At 41.5% G+C, this 18,171-nt stretch overlaps 1 protein-coding gene across 6 annotated transcripts in view; it reads right to left on the bottom strand.

Annotated features, from left to right (window-relative positions):
• LOC122829502 (VPS10 domain-containing receptor SorCS1) overlaps positions 1–18,171 on the bottom strand; it is a 140,389-nt gene that overhangs the window by 49,153 nt on the left and 73,065 nt on the right. For all 6 annotated transcript variants that reach the window (XR_006370380.1, XR_006370378.1, XR_006370379.1 and 3 more), the window contains exon 3: positions 11,896–11,995. Coding sequence is in view for 3 of the 6 variants with exons in the window: in XM_044114096.1 (XP_043970031.1) it covers positions 11,896–11,995 (100 nt within the window). In the remaining 3 variants the exon portion in view is untranslated. The remainder of the gene's footprint in view (positions 1–11,895; positions 11,996–18,171) is intronic.

Here is an 18,171-nt window from a genome sequence, read left to right as displayed (position 1 = left end):
GCTGCAGGACACCGGCCCTCCAGAACCAGTACCGCCCACCCCTGGTCTACATGGTACCGGGTCAAAACCCACTGAGATCCAAAACATCAACCTGGCTTACATTGTAAAGACAGAGAGGAATAAATGAGTGTAATTTGGAAGTAAAGGGTGTCTCCATTTGTTGCTACCATCAGCAACAGAAATCAGTAGGCCGTGGACATTTAGCTTATCTGGGAAATTTTAAAAGCAGAACAATCCAGAAACCTTCAGTTCACTCTGAGGAAGAAATGAGGAAGAAATGAGGAAGAAATGAGGAAGAAATGAGGAAGAGCCCAAGGAAAACCAGCAGCGTGATGAAAGATCCGTCGGAGCTGAAGGATTCTCAGTCCTGCACCTGCTGCCTCAGTGACCCGTCGATTTGTTCAATAAAAAGCTTTATTTTGCAAATAAAAAGGTTTAAAAAAAAGCAGAGCAGAAATCAAATCACTTCAAAGATTTTCTTATATATATATATATACATATGAAAATATGTCAGGTGTATTAATTATGCACTGGCTTCTGTTCAGATAAAATCCCAGTACAATACATGAAAGTTTATTTTTCAAGAGACAAAGTGTGAAGATAATTTAAATAAATGCAGTAATTTGTGTATTTTAGATTTATGCTGAAAGCAGAAAAACTGGAAGTCTTTGTGTGTTTTTGTTAAACTTCCTCACAGTTGAGAAAATGTTTCTTTTAGTCAATAACTGTCCATTATGAGAGCTGGAGCTCCGTCTCCGCCAACAACTCGATGAAAGTTGTGCAGTAAAGATCCTGCTTCGCGCGCCAGGACTCACATTTGGTTTCAAAATGGCTCTTAGCAGGACGGAGTCTGCGTGGCCATTATGTCGTCAGACAGCAGAGAGAACCTGAGAGCACGCTGCGCTCGCCGTCGATATCCTTCTCTGCGTGCCGCCGCCTGGCGTGAACGTTTCTGATCCCTCATGCCGCCGAGTCATTTGTCAGGACGTTTCTGGTAGAGCTGCCGCGGTGGGCAGAACCGCCGGCACCAGTTCATCAATCAGAACCGGCGGTTTTAATGCCACATGCGTGCGGAACATGTCGAACAGCCCAATCCAAAGTGTTTGTCTCACTCGGAGCTGCAGCCCAGCAGCAGACCGCTTTCTACTCGGCCGCTGTGTCTCTGGTAAAGTCCAGATTATGCTACACTGACTATGCTGGCATCCTCACCAACATCTGCATTCATCAGAAGGAAGAAAGCAGTTCATTCTGCAGAAATATGTAAATGTTTTTAAAAATTGAGGTGCATCGCTGTATTTCTGAAACAGGATCAGGATTCCATTTTATTCTTTGCGAACATAACCGATGCAGGACAGGAGCCAGAATCATATAAAGAAACATATTCAGCTCCGTAAAACAACAATAGTGGGAGAAGATGGAGGATTTGCCTTGTGAATGTTTTACAGAATGCCAAAATAAAACCAAGATGTTTAAAGGAGTATGCAGCATGGAAATCCAAACTAAATTTAGAATTTAGGCTTTTCCTGCCAATAACAGCAACATCCTGACCTGCAGCCATCTGCTGCTCACATGCATTTCAGGGACAATAATTCTCCTTCTTACTCAATTTAACAAGTAACTCCAGCTGATCAATACTTTTAATAAAGCAATGGCTAATATGACTGGGCCTATAAAAGGCAGCCTCTGTTATTGGCCTTTCGCAGCTGATTGGTTTGGTTTACAGGAGCGGAGGTCCTGGACGCTTTTACTGCATCTGAACCTGTAGCTGTTACTGGACACTGGCTTCATCAAACTGGTTACTGGTACTGGTTTCTCATAGCAGATCCAGATGTGAAGCAGACAGAAAGTTTTAAGTTTGTTTCCTCAGCTCACCTCGGGTGTTAAATTAATTATTAGGTGGTGAGAAAAAAAAACAAGAACCAAAAAGGTTATCAAAGGAGTAAATAAAGTCAAGATAACCTGCTTCATTATTAATAATTCCTAGAACTTAATATTCTAACATCATGGTTAAAGCAAACAAACAAAAGAAAAGCTGGAAGGACTCAGTTTTTCATGATTCTTATCTAATAAAAATGAAAATGATCCACACAGTTGGATATTTGTATTTATGGTGATTTACAAGTTACAAGAAGTATTATGGGTTTTCAAGTCGGTGCCATTTAGTAGCATAATGAAGAAACTGTTACCTTCAATTTAAAACTGCTGTGTATTTTACAACAAACCTTTTTATGTAACTTTTAAATTGGCCTCTGTCTCTTTAAGAAGCTGCTGCTCTGCCTGACATATGATGAGCTCAGCAGACTCACTTCCACCAGGTGCTTCCTGGTTGCTGTCTTAACAGCAGAGGACTAGTTATAACTAGTTATCCCCCTGCCTGACTGCGTTACCAGCCATGTAAGGCCGTGTCATCCTTCCAGTGAGTTCTGGCTCCGGCCCGGTTTGCATTAATGGGCCTAGAGATGATTATCCTGGTCATGTTATGACCAGATCTGTAACATCTCGTCGTTTTGTCCAGGCTTCGGTTTAACTCCAACAGAAACATGGCGTCCTGTTCACCGGCTGTCCTCAGTATTTCACGTATTCTGGTGCCTCAGAAAACAAGTGAGGAAGTTTGTCACTGACAGGAAGTAGACAACCAAACACTCCAAAATCACCTCTACTTTCTGCATTACTCCTCTGTGTGAGCGGATTGAATTCTGGGTTATTTTGTGCTAATGCTCCAGCAAGCCACAGAGGCAATAGTGGATTATTCCCTGTATCAGCAGGCTGAGGGGAAAAGCTAAAGTTAGCTCCAGGTTGTGCTTAAGTCAGAGGAACCGAGTCCCATAATTGAAGCCAAAGGGCAGAGAAAGGGGAGCAGCTTCAGCCAGGAGGGAGTGAAGTATTCACAAGGGGTTGATAAATGTCAGCGGTAAACATGCTGGAAGGGCTAAAGGTCTCAAAGCCTCCTGTTGTCAATGCCAACCCCCTTTAGTCGCTGATGTAAGGAAGGAACACGGAGAAAAACCAGAAGGTTCAGTTCATCCATGGACAAATACTGTTCCTGTGGAATCTGGACGTAAAGATCCAGTCCACTGTTTTCATCTTTATTCACATTTCAACACAAACTTCACTGCATTCATCATCAGCCTGAGCAACACAGAAAGGAAGAGCAGCTGCGAGACATCACTTTTAACGCTACGTCTCTTCCTCTTTCCATATAAAGTCATTGTTGTGAATTACAAAAGATTGTCAGTTTTGCTGCAGATGGTCCATCCTCTCTCCACGTCCAGATGATGGACTGAGCAGAGCTCTGGGATGTTGCTGTAAAACCAACCCTGCTTTAGAACGTCAGTCATGATGGAGGTTCTCTAATGTTGAGAGCCAGAAACAGAACAGCTGCTCCTAAAAGTCAAATTACACACAGATTAACTCTATGATTGAGTAACTCCTGAGCACAGAATTTCATTTAGGGGTGTCACAGTAAAGAGTCTAAATGAAAACACATCCTGAACTATTCTGTTTAGAAGGACAGCAGCAGGGAGTCAATGACTGCACATTACTGAGCAGCTTTTGCTCCACAACCATCAGACTTTGGAAGCTGGATTTTAGTTTTCTGTCTAACTCTGTCAAAGAATATTTGATACTTTTTTTTTGTTGCTATTTTTCTGTTATGCTACGACCTTTGAGGATTACAGCTGATAGTTACATCATGTGGAAACTGTATCTGGTCTGAAGCTGTTTTTACTCTGACTGCAGTTGATTGGATCAAAATGGTCGAATAAAAACATCTTTCTACCAATGGATTTATCTCAACCATCACAGCGGCGACCCATTAGCACGGCGCTGAATGAGACGATGAGCAGTACCTGAGTTAATGCTGACAGAGAAGAGTCCACTGAAAGCACTGATGAGTTAACAGCCCTGCAGTCCGACAGGCGCCGGTGTGTATCCATGTGGAACGGAGTTAACTCTGCAGAGCGTCTGCACTGACGGCATTTCAAATCACTCTCACTGCTTTTAATCTATGAATATTCATGACAAACACTCTCCATCAAACCCCATCCAGCCCAGTGTCTCTCAGCGCAGGACATGAAAGAGTTGATATAATTATTACCTCTCCTCTTCCTCGGCATCGACCAGGTGCTTTCAGCTGTTTGATCCGACTTATTAAACGTAACTCCTGTCTCTTGATCTGAGGCATTTAAACTTGCTGCTAATTGAACGCTGCCTGACATTTTAGCTCACCCAGACCCTGCCAGACCTGACAAACATGTCAGCTTCTTCCGTCTTTCAGTATAATTGGGTTTCCATCTCGGCCCGGCTGGCCAGCCCTGGTGGTGTGAATGGAAACCCGGAGATACAGGTTCATTACGTACGGATGATCCCAGACAACACAAACTACAGGAAGTCTCCTTCTCTAGACAACTGATCTCATGTGACTGGAACCAGAGAAACAATGACTCCTTCCAGCAGCAATCATCACTTAGTAACATAACATTTACACCTGGTGTTTCAGGTCTTTCTAAAAGCCAGGTTTTTTTCACAAATGTATCAATATTTACAGTCTAAAAACTAATAAGGTAATTTAAGAGAGGCGTAGAAAATCATAAAAAGGTTATGATGTATGGCTCACAATAACACAAAATTCTGTTTACAGAAAGAAACCTTTACAATTTGGATCATTTAGTTTTCATTTCCAGCCAGAATCTTGTTGATTTACGACCACAGTTTGGGTCCAGACTCCAATCTTATCTGCTTGTTTAGGTCTTCTCTTAGAACGGCCCAGTCAAAGTCCAGACCTCCATCCAATTCAGAATGTGTTGTAAGACCAAATAGATTTTTATTCAATTTGAGTAATCTTAAATAATATAATATAATAATAATATAATATAATAATTCTGATTCCAAATGTGACATGAGGAACTTCATGAATTATGTTGAAGAAAATGTGTAAACATGTTATAAATGCTGGAATGTTGCGACCAAAATCAGCTTCGACTCTTCCAGTTAGCTTACAGGGCTAACTGAGGTGTTGATGATCAGAAACAACGAGGTACCAAATCATGCAGGCAGAGCAAAACACCAGATAGTTATCTAAAGTACGTTAATCTTCCTCTACTGCTGTGTCTTTTCACCATTTTTATTCATTTTGTTCACTGAGTGCTGGAGTCAGAATTAGAGCAGGCTGACCAGAACCAGGATGGGCTCTTCAGTGGAAGAGTTTTATCTCCTGGTGGGAACATCAACGTCTCAAAACCAAAGAAATGTCCCCGTCAGAAAGAAGCCTCCACTTTGTTCTGCCGTTTTTATCCATGGGCAGGTTGTTGAAGTTGTACATCACAAATAACTCGGTCCAATTATTATGTTGGACTTCCAGTTTACTAACGGGCTGATGGATGGAGCAGCATCTCCCAGCATGCCTAGCGTCAGATATCATCATTGCTGACATGAGAAATAATGACGAAACCCAAACACTTTCTTCTCACCCGCTGGACGAGAAAATGACTTTTTACAAACCAGAGACATTCCCTTTTGTCTTTACAATTTAAACTTACATTGGCTGCCAATAAATAAATACACTATTAAATCATTTTAACTTTAATCAACTGTAGCGTTATAATTTACTCTCAGAAAGGAAAACATTTGTATCGTCTGCCAAGCGAAACAAGGTCCAGATTGGAACATTTTGTCGCTTTAGGAGGAAAACAGCAATCTGTTCAACTTTAACTTCCTGACTGGACAATAAAAAAGTCAGAGTCATAAAAGACCTTCCTTCTTCTTCTCCCTCTTCCTTCCCAGCCACGCCGGCTCCGGGGCGTTTTGCTGCTCCGCTCGGCCTCCACGTTTGGAGATTCTTGCCTCGGGCCCGACAGATGTTGGGTTCCCTCGCAGACCCACCGACAGCCCACCTCACAACAACACCATCATCTGTTAGCTTCTCCTCCACTGCAATAGCGCCGCTGCTGTTGCCAGCAGAGCATGGATGATCCGCTGTGATTCTTCCAGCATGTGGCCTGGAAGAGCCGGCAGACAGCAGACGCTTCACCTCCCTTCTGCAGCGCTTCCTCTCTGAATGCTTCACCTACATGAGTTAATATCAGCATGCTGTGGTGGCAGCAGGTGGAGTAGCTCCAGGTAAGTCTGGTGAAGGCAAGCAAGCGCTGTAATGACCAGCTGATCAGCAACAACTTCACAATTCTGCTGCAGGCGAAATTATGCAACTTTCTGCTGAAAGTAAGTAACAAGTTATTTTTGCTCTCTGCCCTTTTGAATATTCATCCTTCATAAATATTGATTTTTCTTTACAGTTTCTTGCTGCTTTCAAAGTAAAAGCACTCAACTGGTGAAACAGAAAGTGGAATAAATTGAGTTGTGAATGAAATATTTCCACCACATCACACATTGCCACATCAAGAATAATTAATTATATGCATGTAATAAGGACCTGAAATATTAAACCTAATGGAATACAGTGAGGACCTCCGGACAGAAACAATCCTGAAATGAGACGGATGTTTTGAAGTTATGTTTCCTAATTTACTTTTTCCAAAACTCTGTGTTTTCTGTATTTTTATGTTTGAAGCTACAATCAAAAAGAGGAGAAAACAACGAAGAAAAACAACAGAAATCCATAAGTAAGATGTAAAGTTGATGTTCGCAGCACCGGGCTGCAGGTGCATCTCCTTCTCAACTGTACAGTGATAATCAACACACAGCAGGATGATAAATTATGAATTTCCAATGCAGAATTTCACACACAAAAAAGAAAGTTCAACGGATCGACAGCAGAAGTGAAGAATAACAGCAGGAATCAACTTGAAAGGCGATGCTTCAAATGATCAACCAATCTACATTTTTATGTCTACCTTTCATCAGGAGTCATGGGTAATCACTCAAAGGATAAGACCTGAACACGAGATGCCAAAATCAGTTTCCATCACAACATCCCTGTAGGATCTAACAGTAATAACTGTGTAATAACTTAACTTCAGCTCAGATAAAATCTAAAGACAGTGAATGTAGTTTTTTAATGACTTAAAATGACTCATTTCCTGTGAATCTCCATAATTCCTTTGCAGAACTCCACCAGCTTCAATAAAAAGCAGGAAGAGGCTCTTAGCTCTGGCTAAATAGATTACAAGGCTTCCAGAGAACAATGAGGGCAATACATTATGTTAAAATGGACTTTAAAGATCAGAACCAGGACTTCAAGCAAGATGCATAACAACTAAAAAGTATGCTTTTCTTTTCTGTTTATTGTACTTCAGAAGAAGTGAAATTAATCATGGCTGACTTCCATTTGGCTAACTTCTTTCTTTTTGGTTTCAGACTTCTGCTTCCAGCTGCACTGAAGTTAAATACACAGATTTCAATTCCGCAGCTATGGCTACATATATTAAAATGTGGAAATGTTTGTGAACTGAGGTGCTCAATTATTCAAAAAGTTTGTCTTCTTACCAGAGTAGCTGACAAAAACCTTTTAGTGTTCAAAGACTTCATTGCATTTCATTTCTGACAAGCAAACTGAAGCACTTATAATAAACAGCTTGACTCTAAAAGCTGAAAACCAGTAAACTGAAATAATTATAAAGTCATAAGAAGCATTTTTACTGCAGACAGTAAGGAGGTTGACTTTGCTGATATTTGACTTAATGTTTGAAATCAAAGCAGGGACTGAAAGTGACATCATCCAGAACATCTTTTTCTCATAAGCATCATTAAAATATTAAACATTTTTTAGAAAGTGACCAAAAGTGTAAGAGAAAAGAGGAAGAAACAGTATTTGTTTAAGTTCTGATCTCAGGTAAGTTGCCTATTATTGTTGTCACGGTGTGTGTGTGCGTGTGTGTGTGTGTGTGTAGGTGTGTGTGTGTGTGTGCGTGTGTGTGCGTGGGGGGTTGTGCAGGTGTGTGTGTGTGTGTGTGTGTGTGTGTGTGTGCGTGTGTGTGCGTGGGGGATTGTGCAGGTGTGTGTGCGCGTGGGGGGGGGTTTAGTGTTTGTGAAAATGCAAACACAAAGGTCCACCCACATGGACTGGCAGGCGGCGGAGGCCTTTGTGAGGAAGACGCCTGAGCTCTGGTGCTGTTGTTTAAGTCGGTGAATTTAAGAGAAAGAGCTGTATTATGCATTCCTCACAGAGAACACTCAAGCTGAGAGCAAAGCAGAAGCTGAATCCATCTGTCACTCAATGCCTCCCCAGAAAATTCCCTTTTGTTTCCCAACCATTAGAGGCTATACCCATTTGTATGACTGCAACATATAAGCTTCTTTTTTAAAGCAAGCACTCAGCTTCCTCGCCAATTTAGTGTAATTGTGTGCTCTCACAAAAAATCTCAGGCAAAAACTCTGAATTATTTCCCCTTATGTGTACTCAAGCTCTGACCTCACATGTATGGACTCAGCATGGAGCCACAATATGAAAATTGATGTAATTGCTGTGTTGCCAGCCTGTTTTCTCTGTCGCTGACCCTGAGGCCAGACCTCTATTTATCCATTTTTTGCTGCCCTTTTCCTCCCCTCTCCACTCCTCCTCGCTCTCTTGGTCTCCGTCAGTTTATTTGCCGGCGCTCCCTCCCTGGTGTTTTATTCCCCCGGTCTCCAGCAGCCTCAAAGGTCTGATTTACTCCCGCTCTTGCAGTAAAAAGAGAGGCTTTTGTTTCCCACCAGCAGAAGTCACATGGCACCCTCCATGGGGGCAGGAACAAGAATCAAAACCCTGCGTGTCTCCTACCCTCCTTTACAAATCTACCTGTTTGTGTGGCTGGAAGAAGGAAGCTGCAGTCAGAATCCTTACAGGAATATGATCAGTTTGTCTTCAAACTGCTGCAACACATAGAAACTCATTTTAATAGGAGCTGAGCCTGAACATGTAAGATTTCTTTTTTCCACGAGTCCTCTCTGGAAATGGACAGAAAAAAAACTCCGCCACAAGGGGGCAGTAAAGTACAAAGACGTCTGATAACCACGTGACGCTTATGCAACACAATGTCAACTATCTATTTAGTTCTACTTCTGACAGCAGGAGTTGCATGTAAAGCTGTTTGTTTTGGTGGAAAACTTGGGAGTGAAGGGGACTTGAGCCCCTGCCCTTTTTATCCTTGATGCCCCTGGTGCCCATTTTGAGGTTTTTTTATTTTATTTATTTTTAATCTGTATGTCAGAAGGCCTGTTTGTACCCCTCAGCAATAATATTTAGCTAAAAATAATAATTTAGTAAAAATAAATTATTCTGGCTGCCCTCAGTCTAATAACGACTCTCAGAGCCTCCATGTTGTTTATACTGTTGGGGAAAATATAGACTTTATTTGCTTCGTATTTCCTCATATGACAGAAATGATATATTAGGATCCAATTAGATTGTTGATTAATATGGGTCGTTGTTGTGTTGTTGTACTGAGTGTTTGTTCAATCTGCCCCTTTTTTAAATTTGAGCCCCTGCCCCTCCATAAGTCTCTGCACGGCCCTGCACTCATGCGCTACTTTGTTTGGACACCAGGTGGCGCTTCGTCAGAGGTTTGTGGGGAATTTGATGATTAATAAACACCAGCAGGAGAATGAAATGCATGAATTGTGACATTCTGTCTCACATCCGTTTTGAATGAATGGATTTTCTGAATAAGGTGCTGCTTGTTAGTTAATGTTCATTAGATTTGTGAAGGATGAACATGTAGGACAGCAGCCTCTGACAGAGAAAGGCCGAACGCGGGTCTCTGTTAAATTGGCCGTCAGTTTCGATTCAATTTATGTGACAACAGATAGCCATGCTACTGTGACTCAATTAATAAACACCAGAGAATGAATGCATGAATTGTGACATTCTGTCTCACAGAGGAGAGGAATGTTCTGAATACCACGTGAGACTGAGATTATTAGTGTTCACGTCTGTATGAAGGGAAGAGAGCGTAATGATGGAAAGCAGACAGACAACAGCAAACATGTGAGCCGATATATGGAAAAACAAAAGTCTGTTTCCATCCAGCTTTATTCCGTTCCTGGATCTGGTCTTACCAATCCTGCCAAGCTGTTTGCAGACCTTGATCTGCTCGAGACCTCTAATCTGTGATACTAACAGCAAACATGTGAGCCGATATATGGAAAAACAAAAGTCTGTTTCCATCCAGCTTTATTCCGTTCCTGGATCTGGTCTTACCAATCCTGCCAAGCTGTTTGCAGACCTTGATCTGCTCGCTGCTCTGGGTTTAGACGGCGGTCTGGCTCTAATCTGCGTGATACTTTTTGGAACTTGGAAGCTGTTGTGATGTCCTGTTGTTCCTCTGCAGCGCTGCCTAATCAGAACAGCTTCTGAACCTTTAAAGTGTCTTTGCAGAGGTCCCACCTCTCTCAACGCAAACGCTACAAAAGCTTGTAAAAATGGAGTTTTTACTCTGACGCTGCCTTTCAGGTTGATTGAATTCAGTTCATGACACGCAGTGAGAAACACAACAGAGATGGTTTCATGGGAAATGAGAGAGAGTTAAAGAAATGATCCAGTCTTTGTGCTGTCCAGCTCATCAGAGCAGCTTTTTAAACATCCATGATGGGAACAAAGATCTAAACTCTGTGATGTTCAACTCTCCAGAGGCTGGACAGTCTGAATGGACACAGCAAGGTCGGACAAGAGAACTGCTGCTGCTGCTGCTGTGTTAGGGAGAACTATTTGGAATAATTACAGAATTATATCCACTGAAAATGGGCATGCATAAAATACAGGAAAAATTTATTGTAATGGTCCAGAGTGATAATGGAACCTGAGTTAATTTTCCTAAATGGACCAGAGCTGAGAAAAAGTCATTAACACTCATCATAACTGATGTGCTGCCTCTGATTTACACAGAAAGCTTTTCCAAAGCTGCTGAAAAAAAAAAAGAAACAGGAATTCTCATCAAATCGGATTCATTTCCACTTCCGCTGCAGGACAGGAACGGTTCTGTTGGGACATCAATCTCTCTTTTCTTTGATTACAACATATGACAGAATTTAATGGTGTTCTGGACATTTCCTGTTTGAATCCTGTTTTAATCTGATCCGGTTTCAAACAAACACCTCAGAGCAGATTGGATCCAGGATCATTTGATTTCCTCCGCAGCGTCTGGAACCACACACCGTTGTGTTCAGCTCCAAATGGCCAATAATTAGCAGGAGAAAAGAAATTACCTGCTCAGCTTCCTGTCTGACTGATGGAGCATTTCACTCATCCAAACATTTATTCCTTCATGTTTCTGGGCAAAAGTACCAAATCCTGCAGCAGGGAACGGTGAACACAATGAAACTTATAAACCATATTCATCCTTCAGCAGTATGAAGGAAGGTTTTATCTTTCATATATAAACATTTAATTTTCTCATCATTAAAGTTGAAATTAAAGGCATGAATGCATCATGATGTTAAGGTTTTGTCTTTATTTCAGTTTGTTTGTATCTTTTATATTGCTGTTCTTTACCTCATCATTCTAACTTCCAGTTCTGTCAACCAGTGACCAGCTGTCTGGTCGTACCCTGAGGGTTCCCACATCACTGCCAGATCTTCCAGGGTTTTTCCTATCGACAGAAGGTTTCTGTCATTTCCTTTGTTCCTGCCTTGTTTTTAACCCACATGATTAGAATAAAACTAAAAACAGATGGTTTTAACAACTCCAAGACAGAAAACTCAGATATCCAATCAAGTGATTTCCATTTCATCAACATGAGCAGCTCGTCTGCATCCTGTCTTAGTGGAAACTACATGTGAACAAACAATCAGTTCTGTTCTGAGCGTCTTCCTGACAACCCAGAACAACGAGTCAGACATCAGCACAATCAGCTGTAAATGACATTTCACAGTCTGTCGCCTGACAAGAGCAGCAGACAAGAGCAGCTCTTCCACACAAACTGTAATGAGTTGAACTGAGAGCCGACAGCAGACCATGAGCCTCACCTTTCTCTTGTTGTTGGGGCTCACATACAGGTAGCTGAGGATCGTCTTCGCTCCCACTTTGTCGTTCAGCTTCTGGTACGTTGCTCCATAGTCAGTTGACCTGAAATTTAATCAGAAAGGTCGGGTGAGCAAATTGGTCAATTACTAGTTGGAATGAAAGATTTTCTGCAGCGTGAGAGCAGGAAGAGGCTGAGATGAGACGAGGTTCCTGTTTGGTTTCAGAGTGAGAGTGAAAACCCAGCAGGAGGTCCAACAGCTGCACCGTAAAGACCAACACAACGCTGAGACACGACAACACGGGTTTATGTCAAAGCAAATAATCCAACATGGCTGAAGTTAAACTTTCAGGAGACACTGAGATCATTTATGTGCAGCACCAAGGACAAATATTGCCTTTGGGTTTTTTTGTCACAAATGTTTAAATCCTTCAAAGTAATTCAGTAAAAAAAAAACATAAAGTGAATTTCTGTGGCTTTTTCATTTGGTTAGTTTTTATTATCTCTGCCCTTCATCCATTCATCATTCCTGAACTTAATGAACATTTTAAATGTTGCACTGCACTGCCTTACTAAGAAGTTTTCTATCAGGTTTTATTGTAAAACTTAGTTCTTTTAAATGTGCTTTAGAAATAAAACTGACCTTGTATCAGTCCCTTCAATCCCACAGGAGATTTAGAATTAATTTGGCAAATTTAAAGTAAAAACAAAATTTCTTTATATAATTGTACAGAATTAAAAGTTACGTTTTATAAATTGAATGCATAAAAACGTTGGATTCTAATGAGATTAGGTTTTGTCTAGTCTTCCTCCTTGTGTATCACCACTGAAAGAAACTTCTAGAAGCTGAACGTCCCGCATGGGACTGAAGTTAATTAGCAGCGCTCTCTTGTTTACTAGAACAACAGAGAGCTGACGCTGGTTCTGACGTTTAGCAGAACCTGATCTGACAGGTGGAGACTGTTTACATGCTGCTTTTGAAAAAACTTTTTGCAAGTAAAAACCTAAAACTCATTGATATTCAGACTCCAGAATAAATCTTTGAAGAAATCTCTGAGGCAGTGATGATTGACGACCATCTGAATTCCTCTCACCTCCCTTGCACAGTTACAGAGGAATTGTTTCAAGATGAATATCTTCCAAAAGAAGGTTATGTTTTCTTTGAAAACATTTCCTGAACTTCTTTTTATCTAAAGATTAAACGTCACATTCAGACTGAAAAAGCGAGTCATCAAGAGCAGAAAAATGTTTAGAGAGGGATTCAGATAAAAGTTGAAACATTGACTTTAAAGCCGAGTGGCTGGATGAGTTTTATTGATACGGATAAATAAGTAAAGGGAGCTGCATTTTTCTCCGATGCTAGTTTTATTTCTGGGGGTCAGTGTACTGGAGCCAGTTTTTCTTCTCCTGACCTGAATAAACACACAGCTTCTATTTTTATATTTTTATCTTCATAAACAGACCTGCTTTAACTTCCTGAACTCAGCTGTGATCCAGGTCATCCTGTAGGATTTTCAGCACATTCAGGTACATCTACACAAATTACAGTAGAAATAAACAAATAGACTCATCTTATTAAAATATGTTATATAAAATAAATACACACACTGCGCTGTATTTTAATGTCTACTAACATTTCTTACTGTCAGCTGCTCTTGCTTACAGTAGGTGGAAACCCAGCCTGATAAAATCCAGCCTGTTGTTCTACATTTTGCTTCATGAAGACGATCTGGACCTTTGGCTGCTGAGAAACGATTGCTGGCCTGTGTTAATATATTAAATTTTACCTAATGCTAACATTTGGCCACAGCGTATTTAACACAGCGCCCATTCGACAGTATGTCGTTTACCAGAAGTTGACTGCTCTGTAAACAGCCATCCTCCACTGTGAAGTGGACGTGCCGATCCGAACTGTTGATGCTGATTCAGTTTGCTGAAGCGTGAGCAGCACAGACTGAACGGCTTCCTGCACTGCCACTGATAAAACTACAACCCTCTGCAGGCAGACTATCACCATCATCCTCCACGACTTCTCCTTCTGCTCTCTGATTGGCCCGGCTGACATCCTGCCGGAACAATCCAAGTTAATGGGAGGAAGTCCGGACTGTGCTGTTAGCTGGATTTGAATCCGGTGGAAAAAATGCTAATGAAAAGATTCACGATTCATTCCTTCATGAGAAACTAACATATCTGGCTAATTCCTGATATTCTCTTGGCAAACCGATTCATTTGAAAAAACTCTAATTTATTAGTCCTTTACACAAACCAAATATTGTTGCAAATCCTATTCCAGATGATGCAGCTGTAACCTTCAGCACAGAACAGCAGGGCTGGATTTTCTTCTGCCAGCCAGAGACACTTTATGTTTACAGAGCTGTAAATCGATTTAAACTGGTAAATCCACACCGTCCTCAGAGGAGCGTGAATATATTCTAATGTCGGCCACACCACTGATGACAAATCTGTGCTTGGATAAGATTTTAGCGTTTCAGGCTGTCTTTAAAAGTTTGAACGACTTCTCTGAGCTGCCAGGTTTAATTTGTTTTCAGAGGCCTGGGGCTCAATCAAGGAGCTTTTTCTCATTTCACACAAAGCCAGAGAAAAAACCCAAAGCATGCAAATCCTAAAAATGCAGCGAAGACGGCCCTAAACGCCTCGCGTGACTTCAAATGAAGCAATCACTCACATCGACTGATATATTTCTTTCATTCCTTTAAATCCAGACTGAAGATCTTGTTTAAAGGGATTTCAGAGAATGTCACAGTTTACAAAAAGCCATGAAAATAGAAAAATATTCTCAACATATTACCAATTTGCTTCCCTTGGGGAACCTTTTCAGGTTTACTTTGGACTGTATCCATGGTGAGTGAATGTGTTGCCATCTGATGGGTGAAACTGGTACCATTTATCAGAAATCATTGGTGTCTGGGTTCACTGGGCAGTGACATCATCGGACTATTGATCGGCTCCGGTCACAGAAAACCTGATTTAAGACCCAGTGACGCATTTCTACTGTGGCAGCAACTTTAAACTCTGCGCAGCGTCAAAATCCCAGGAGGATGAAAGCACATCAAGTGAAAAATTATTATTTTCCAAGGACAAAACGATGCAGTGAAAAAGTATTTACCCCCTGACAGAGTTCTTCTGTTTTTACTGTCTTACCTCACCTAACTAAACACTGCAGATTATCAAATAAATTAAGGTCAGACAGATAATGTCAACCAAATAGTTCAGTTAAGAGAAAATAAAGTAATTCAAACCACGTACATGTCGTGAAATTGGGTGAAAATTTTCGAAAAGCAACATCGTCCTGCAATCGCAAGAAATTTGAAAACAGATGAGAAAAAAGTCTCTGACATCTGAGTCTTAAAACAGTTACAATCAAACTCTGGTCTCGGTTCGGTTAAAGAATATGAACGCCAAGCAGAACGGAGACCACTCCACAAGCAGGAAGTGGACTGCAGAGCAGGGCATTCTGGGTAAATACTACCAAAACAAACAAGCCAGTCTGGCTGCAGAAATGGTTTGTGATCTTACAACCACTGAAATTTAAACATTTTTGTTTAAATGTCCTTTAGAAGGATTCAGTTGAACCGAGTCCAGTGGACTGTGAGGAGGGAAAACAGCCTAAAGCACCGTTTTCAAACAACAGCGTCACCCTGAAGGCGAGTCATGGAGGCGTTAGAGAGACGACCTGCAGCTGAATCAACCATGAACTCTGGTCTCCATTATGCTTCTGTAGCAGGACAAGAATCTGAAGCCCACCAGCAGGTCAAACCCACCATTGAAGATGTCAGAGTGGCCTAGTCAAAGTCTAAACTTAAATCTGGTTAGGATACTCAGGATGATCTTAAACAGATCATTCATATTAAAAATGGTAATTTAAAACTATATTGAGTGGATCAATATCTGAGTATCTGAGTGGAGTTCTGGTGAACCCTGGGCCGAACCGGAACCGAACCTGGGCTGAACCTGAACAGAACCTGAGCTGAACCTGGGCCGAACCGGAAAAAACCTGAACAGAACCTGGCCTGAACCCGGGCCGAACCCCGGTCCGGCCGTGGGAAGCTGCGCCCAGACGGCACGTGGGCGTGAACCGCGCCGCGGCTCTGACCCCACGCTGAGTGGATTTTCGCTCCACAGCCGCTGCAGGGGGACAAAAGCTTCAGGCTTTGGCCTCCACAAAGACGCAATGAGTCGGTCCAAGGACACGGGAATGTTATCAGCATTTTTACACCGACACGGCTCAGTGGGGAGAATGGATTCCAGATATATTAGGAACATCTGAGGCATTAAAAACTTTCACAACCCAAAAAAAAAAGAAAAAAACCTTTTTTAGTCCTTGTGAAACAGATTAAAATTCTGTCTGAAGCTGCATATTAAAAGACTTATTAGAAAGTCTCAGTTATAAGTGCTATACATTGATAGGCAGCTCCGTCGGGAATGTGGTTCATCACGGTCCAGATAGAGAGAAAGAGAGAGAGAGAGAGAGAAAGAGAGAGAGAGAGAGAGATGAGTGGATCTCAGGAAACGCTACCAGCGCCGCTCCAGACAAGCAGCAGCTGCGATGAGTAGCCAGGATGAATTTATGCACCCTGGCACTCTCACTCAGTGAAACTCTGGCTAAATCAGAGCCTTCCCTCCTCCTCTCCACATCCGCAATGCCTTTCCATCATCCCGCCGCCCGTCACCATCCACGGCTCACCTCCGGCTCCTGAAAGCCTGTTTTTTTGTTGTTGTTGTTTTTTTTTAACCATGATTGTGTTTTTAAAACGAGCAGCTCTGTGGTTGAACACAGAGAGAAGATCCAAAAACCCAAATTAGGAAACATTTTCAGGGCGTCCATCACACCGAACAGGAACCAGGCCAATATTCTCAACATGGACCAGTTTTGAGGATCTGGATGAAGAATGAGGGACGATGTTACATGGAGAGGTGAGCAGTGGAGACGGGTCTGAGGGCGGGGCTTAACCTGAGGCTCACGGGCCACTTAAAGCCCCCTGCATTCTGTATCAGGTTCTACTACAGGAGATCAAGAACTGTAAAAATGTGGAACTCCAGAAAATAATGATGCAGATGGAGACTGCAGGACTTAAACTCAAACTATAATCATCCAAAATGGAGATAAAACCATTTTTATTAACTTCTGTTAAATTTTAATGTTTGGGGTTTTATATCATCTTAATTTTATGATCAATCTTTTAATCATCTTTCAGTTCTCAGACTGAGGCTGAGTCTTTTAATGCCAGGCTTAAACCTTCCTGTTAGATTCTCCTGCTGCTCTCCAGCTCTACAGTTGTTGCTGTCATGGCGGCTGCAGCGTCCAGATGAGACCGATCCTCAGACTCCCTGCTGGGACGGCGCCAAAAGGTGCAAATACTAAATACTGACTGGAGGGGGATCATTTTATGTCATATTTTTACTTATTTGTCAATATTTTGTAGAAATTAGTTTCCACTTTGACACTAGAGGTTTTGTTGGGTTTTATTTTTATCAAAAAATCCAAATTGTTAATCATGATTGATTTGTAATAGCAATAAAAGGAATCCAAGGGGCTGAATACTTTTTATAGAGTGTTAAAATCCTGAATAGACGCTGCTTTGCCTTTTTCTCACTGTGTGTTGAAGGATGCTAAAAATTGAAATACAGTCAGTATTTTTCAGTGTTTTTCCTGATTCTGACAGAAAACTGGATGAAGATCTTAGACCTGCTGCCTGCAGACGAAGGGACAGTTTAATATTCCAGTATTTTTAGACACATTTAACTTTTCTTTTCATTTCTAACATCACATTCATTCATTTCTTTACTTTGACTTATTATGTTCATGTTCTGCTGCTGGAACCCAGTTTGGTTGTTGACATGTGAAACAATTTGATGACATTAAACCAAATCAGATTCTCACTGATGTGATCTGAGAACCCAGAGCTGCCTGCTTACGAGAGCAAAGCCAATTTTTAAATCAACAATGAGACTAAATCTGTAAAACTGGAGACCAACAGAAAACTGGGAGGTTTTTGACTGTGTAGTGACTTGTTAAAATGCTGACTTCACTGCTGTCCATAAAGATTTGACAGCTTGACAGATTCATGCTCACGCCCATCACATCATTTTATGGGCAGAAAAATTTCAAGCTGTTACCTCATGCAGCTTTGCCTACTTCAGGCTGGAATCGCTCCCCGAGGTGCTGCTCCGTCTTCCTGGCTGTAAATTTTCCACTAATGTCCCGTCCACTCATTAAACTCTTCTCTCACTCAAAAACGTGAATCATCTGTTCACTCAT

This window comes from Gambusia affinis, linkage group LG04 (genome assembly GCF_019740435.1).
Source record: "Gambusia affinis linkage group LG04, SWU_Gaff_1.0, whole genome shotgun sequence".
Taxonomy (NCBI): domain Eukaryota; kingdom Metazoa; phylum Chordata; class Actinopteri; order Cyprinodontiformes; family Poeciliidae; genus Gambusia; species Gambusia affinis.
Note: the sequence above shows the minus strand (reverse complement) of the source record. Positions and strands in the feature narration are given on the sequence as shown.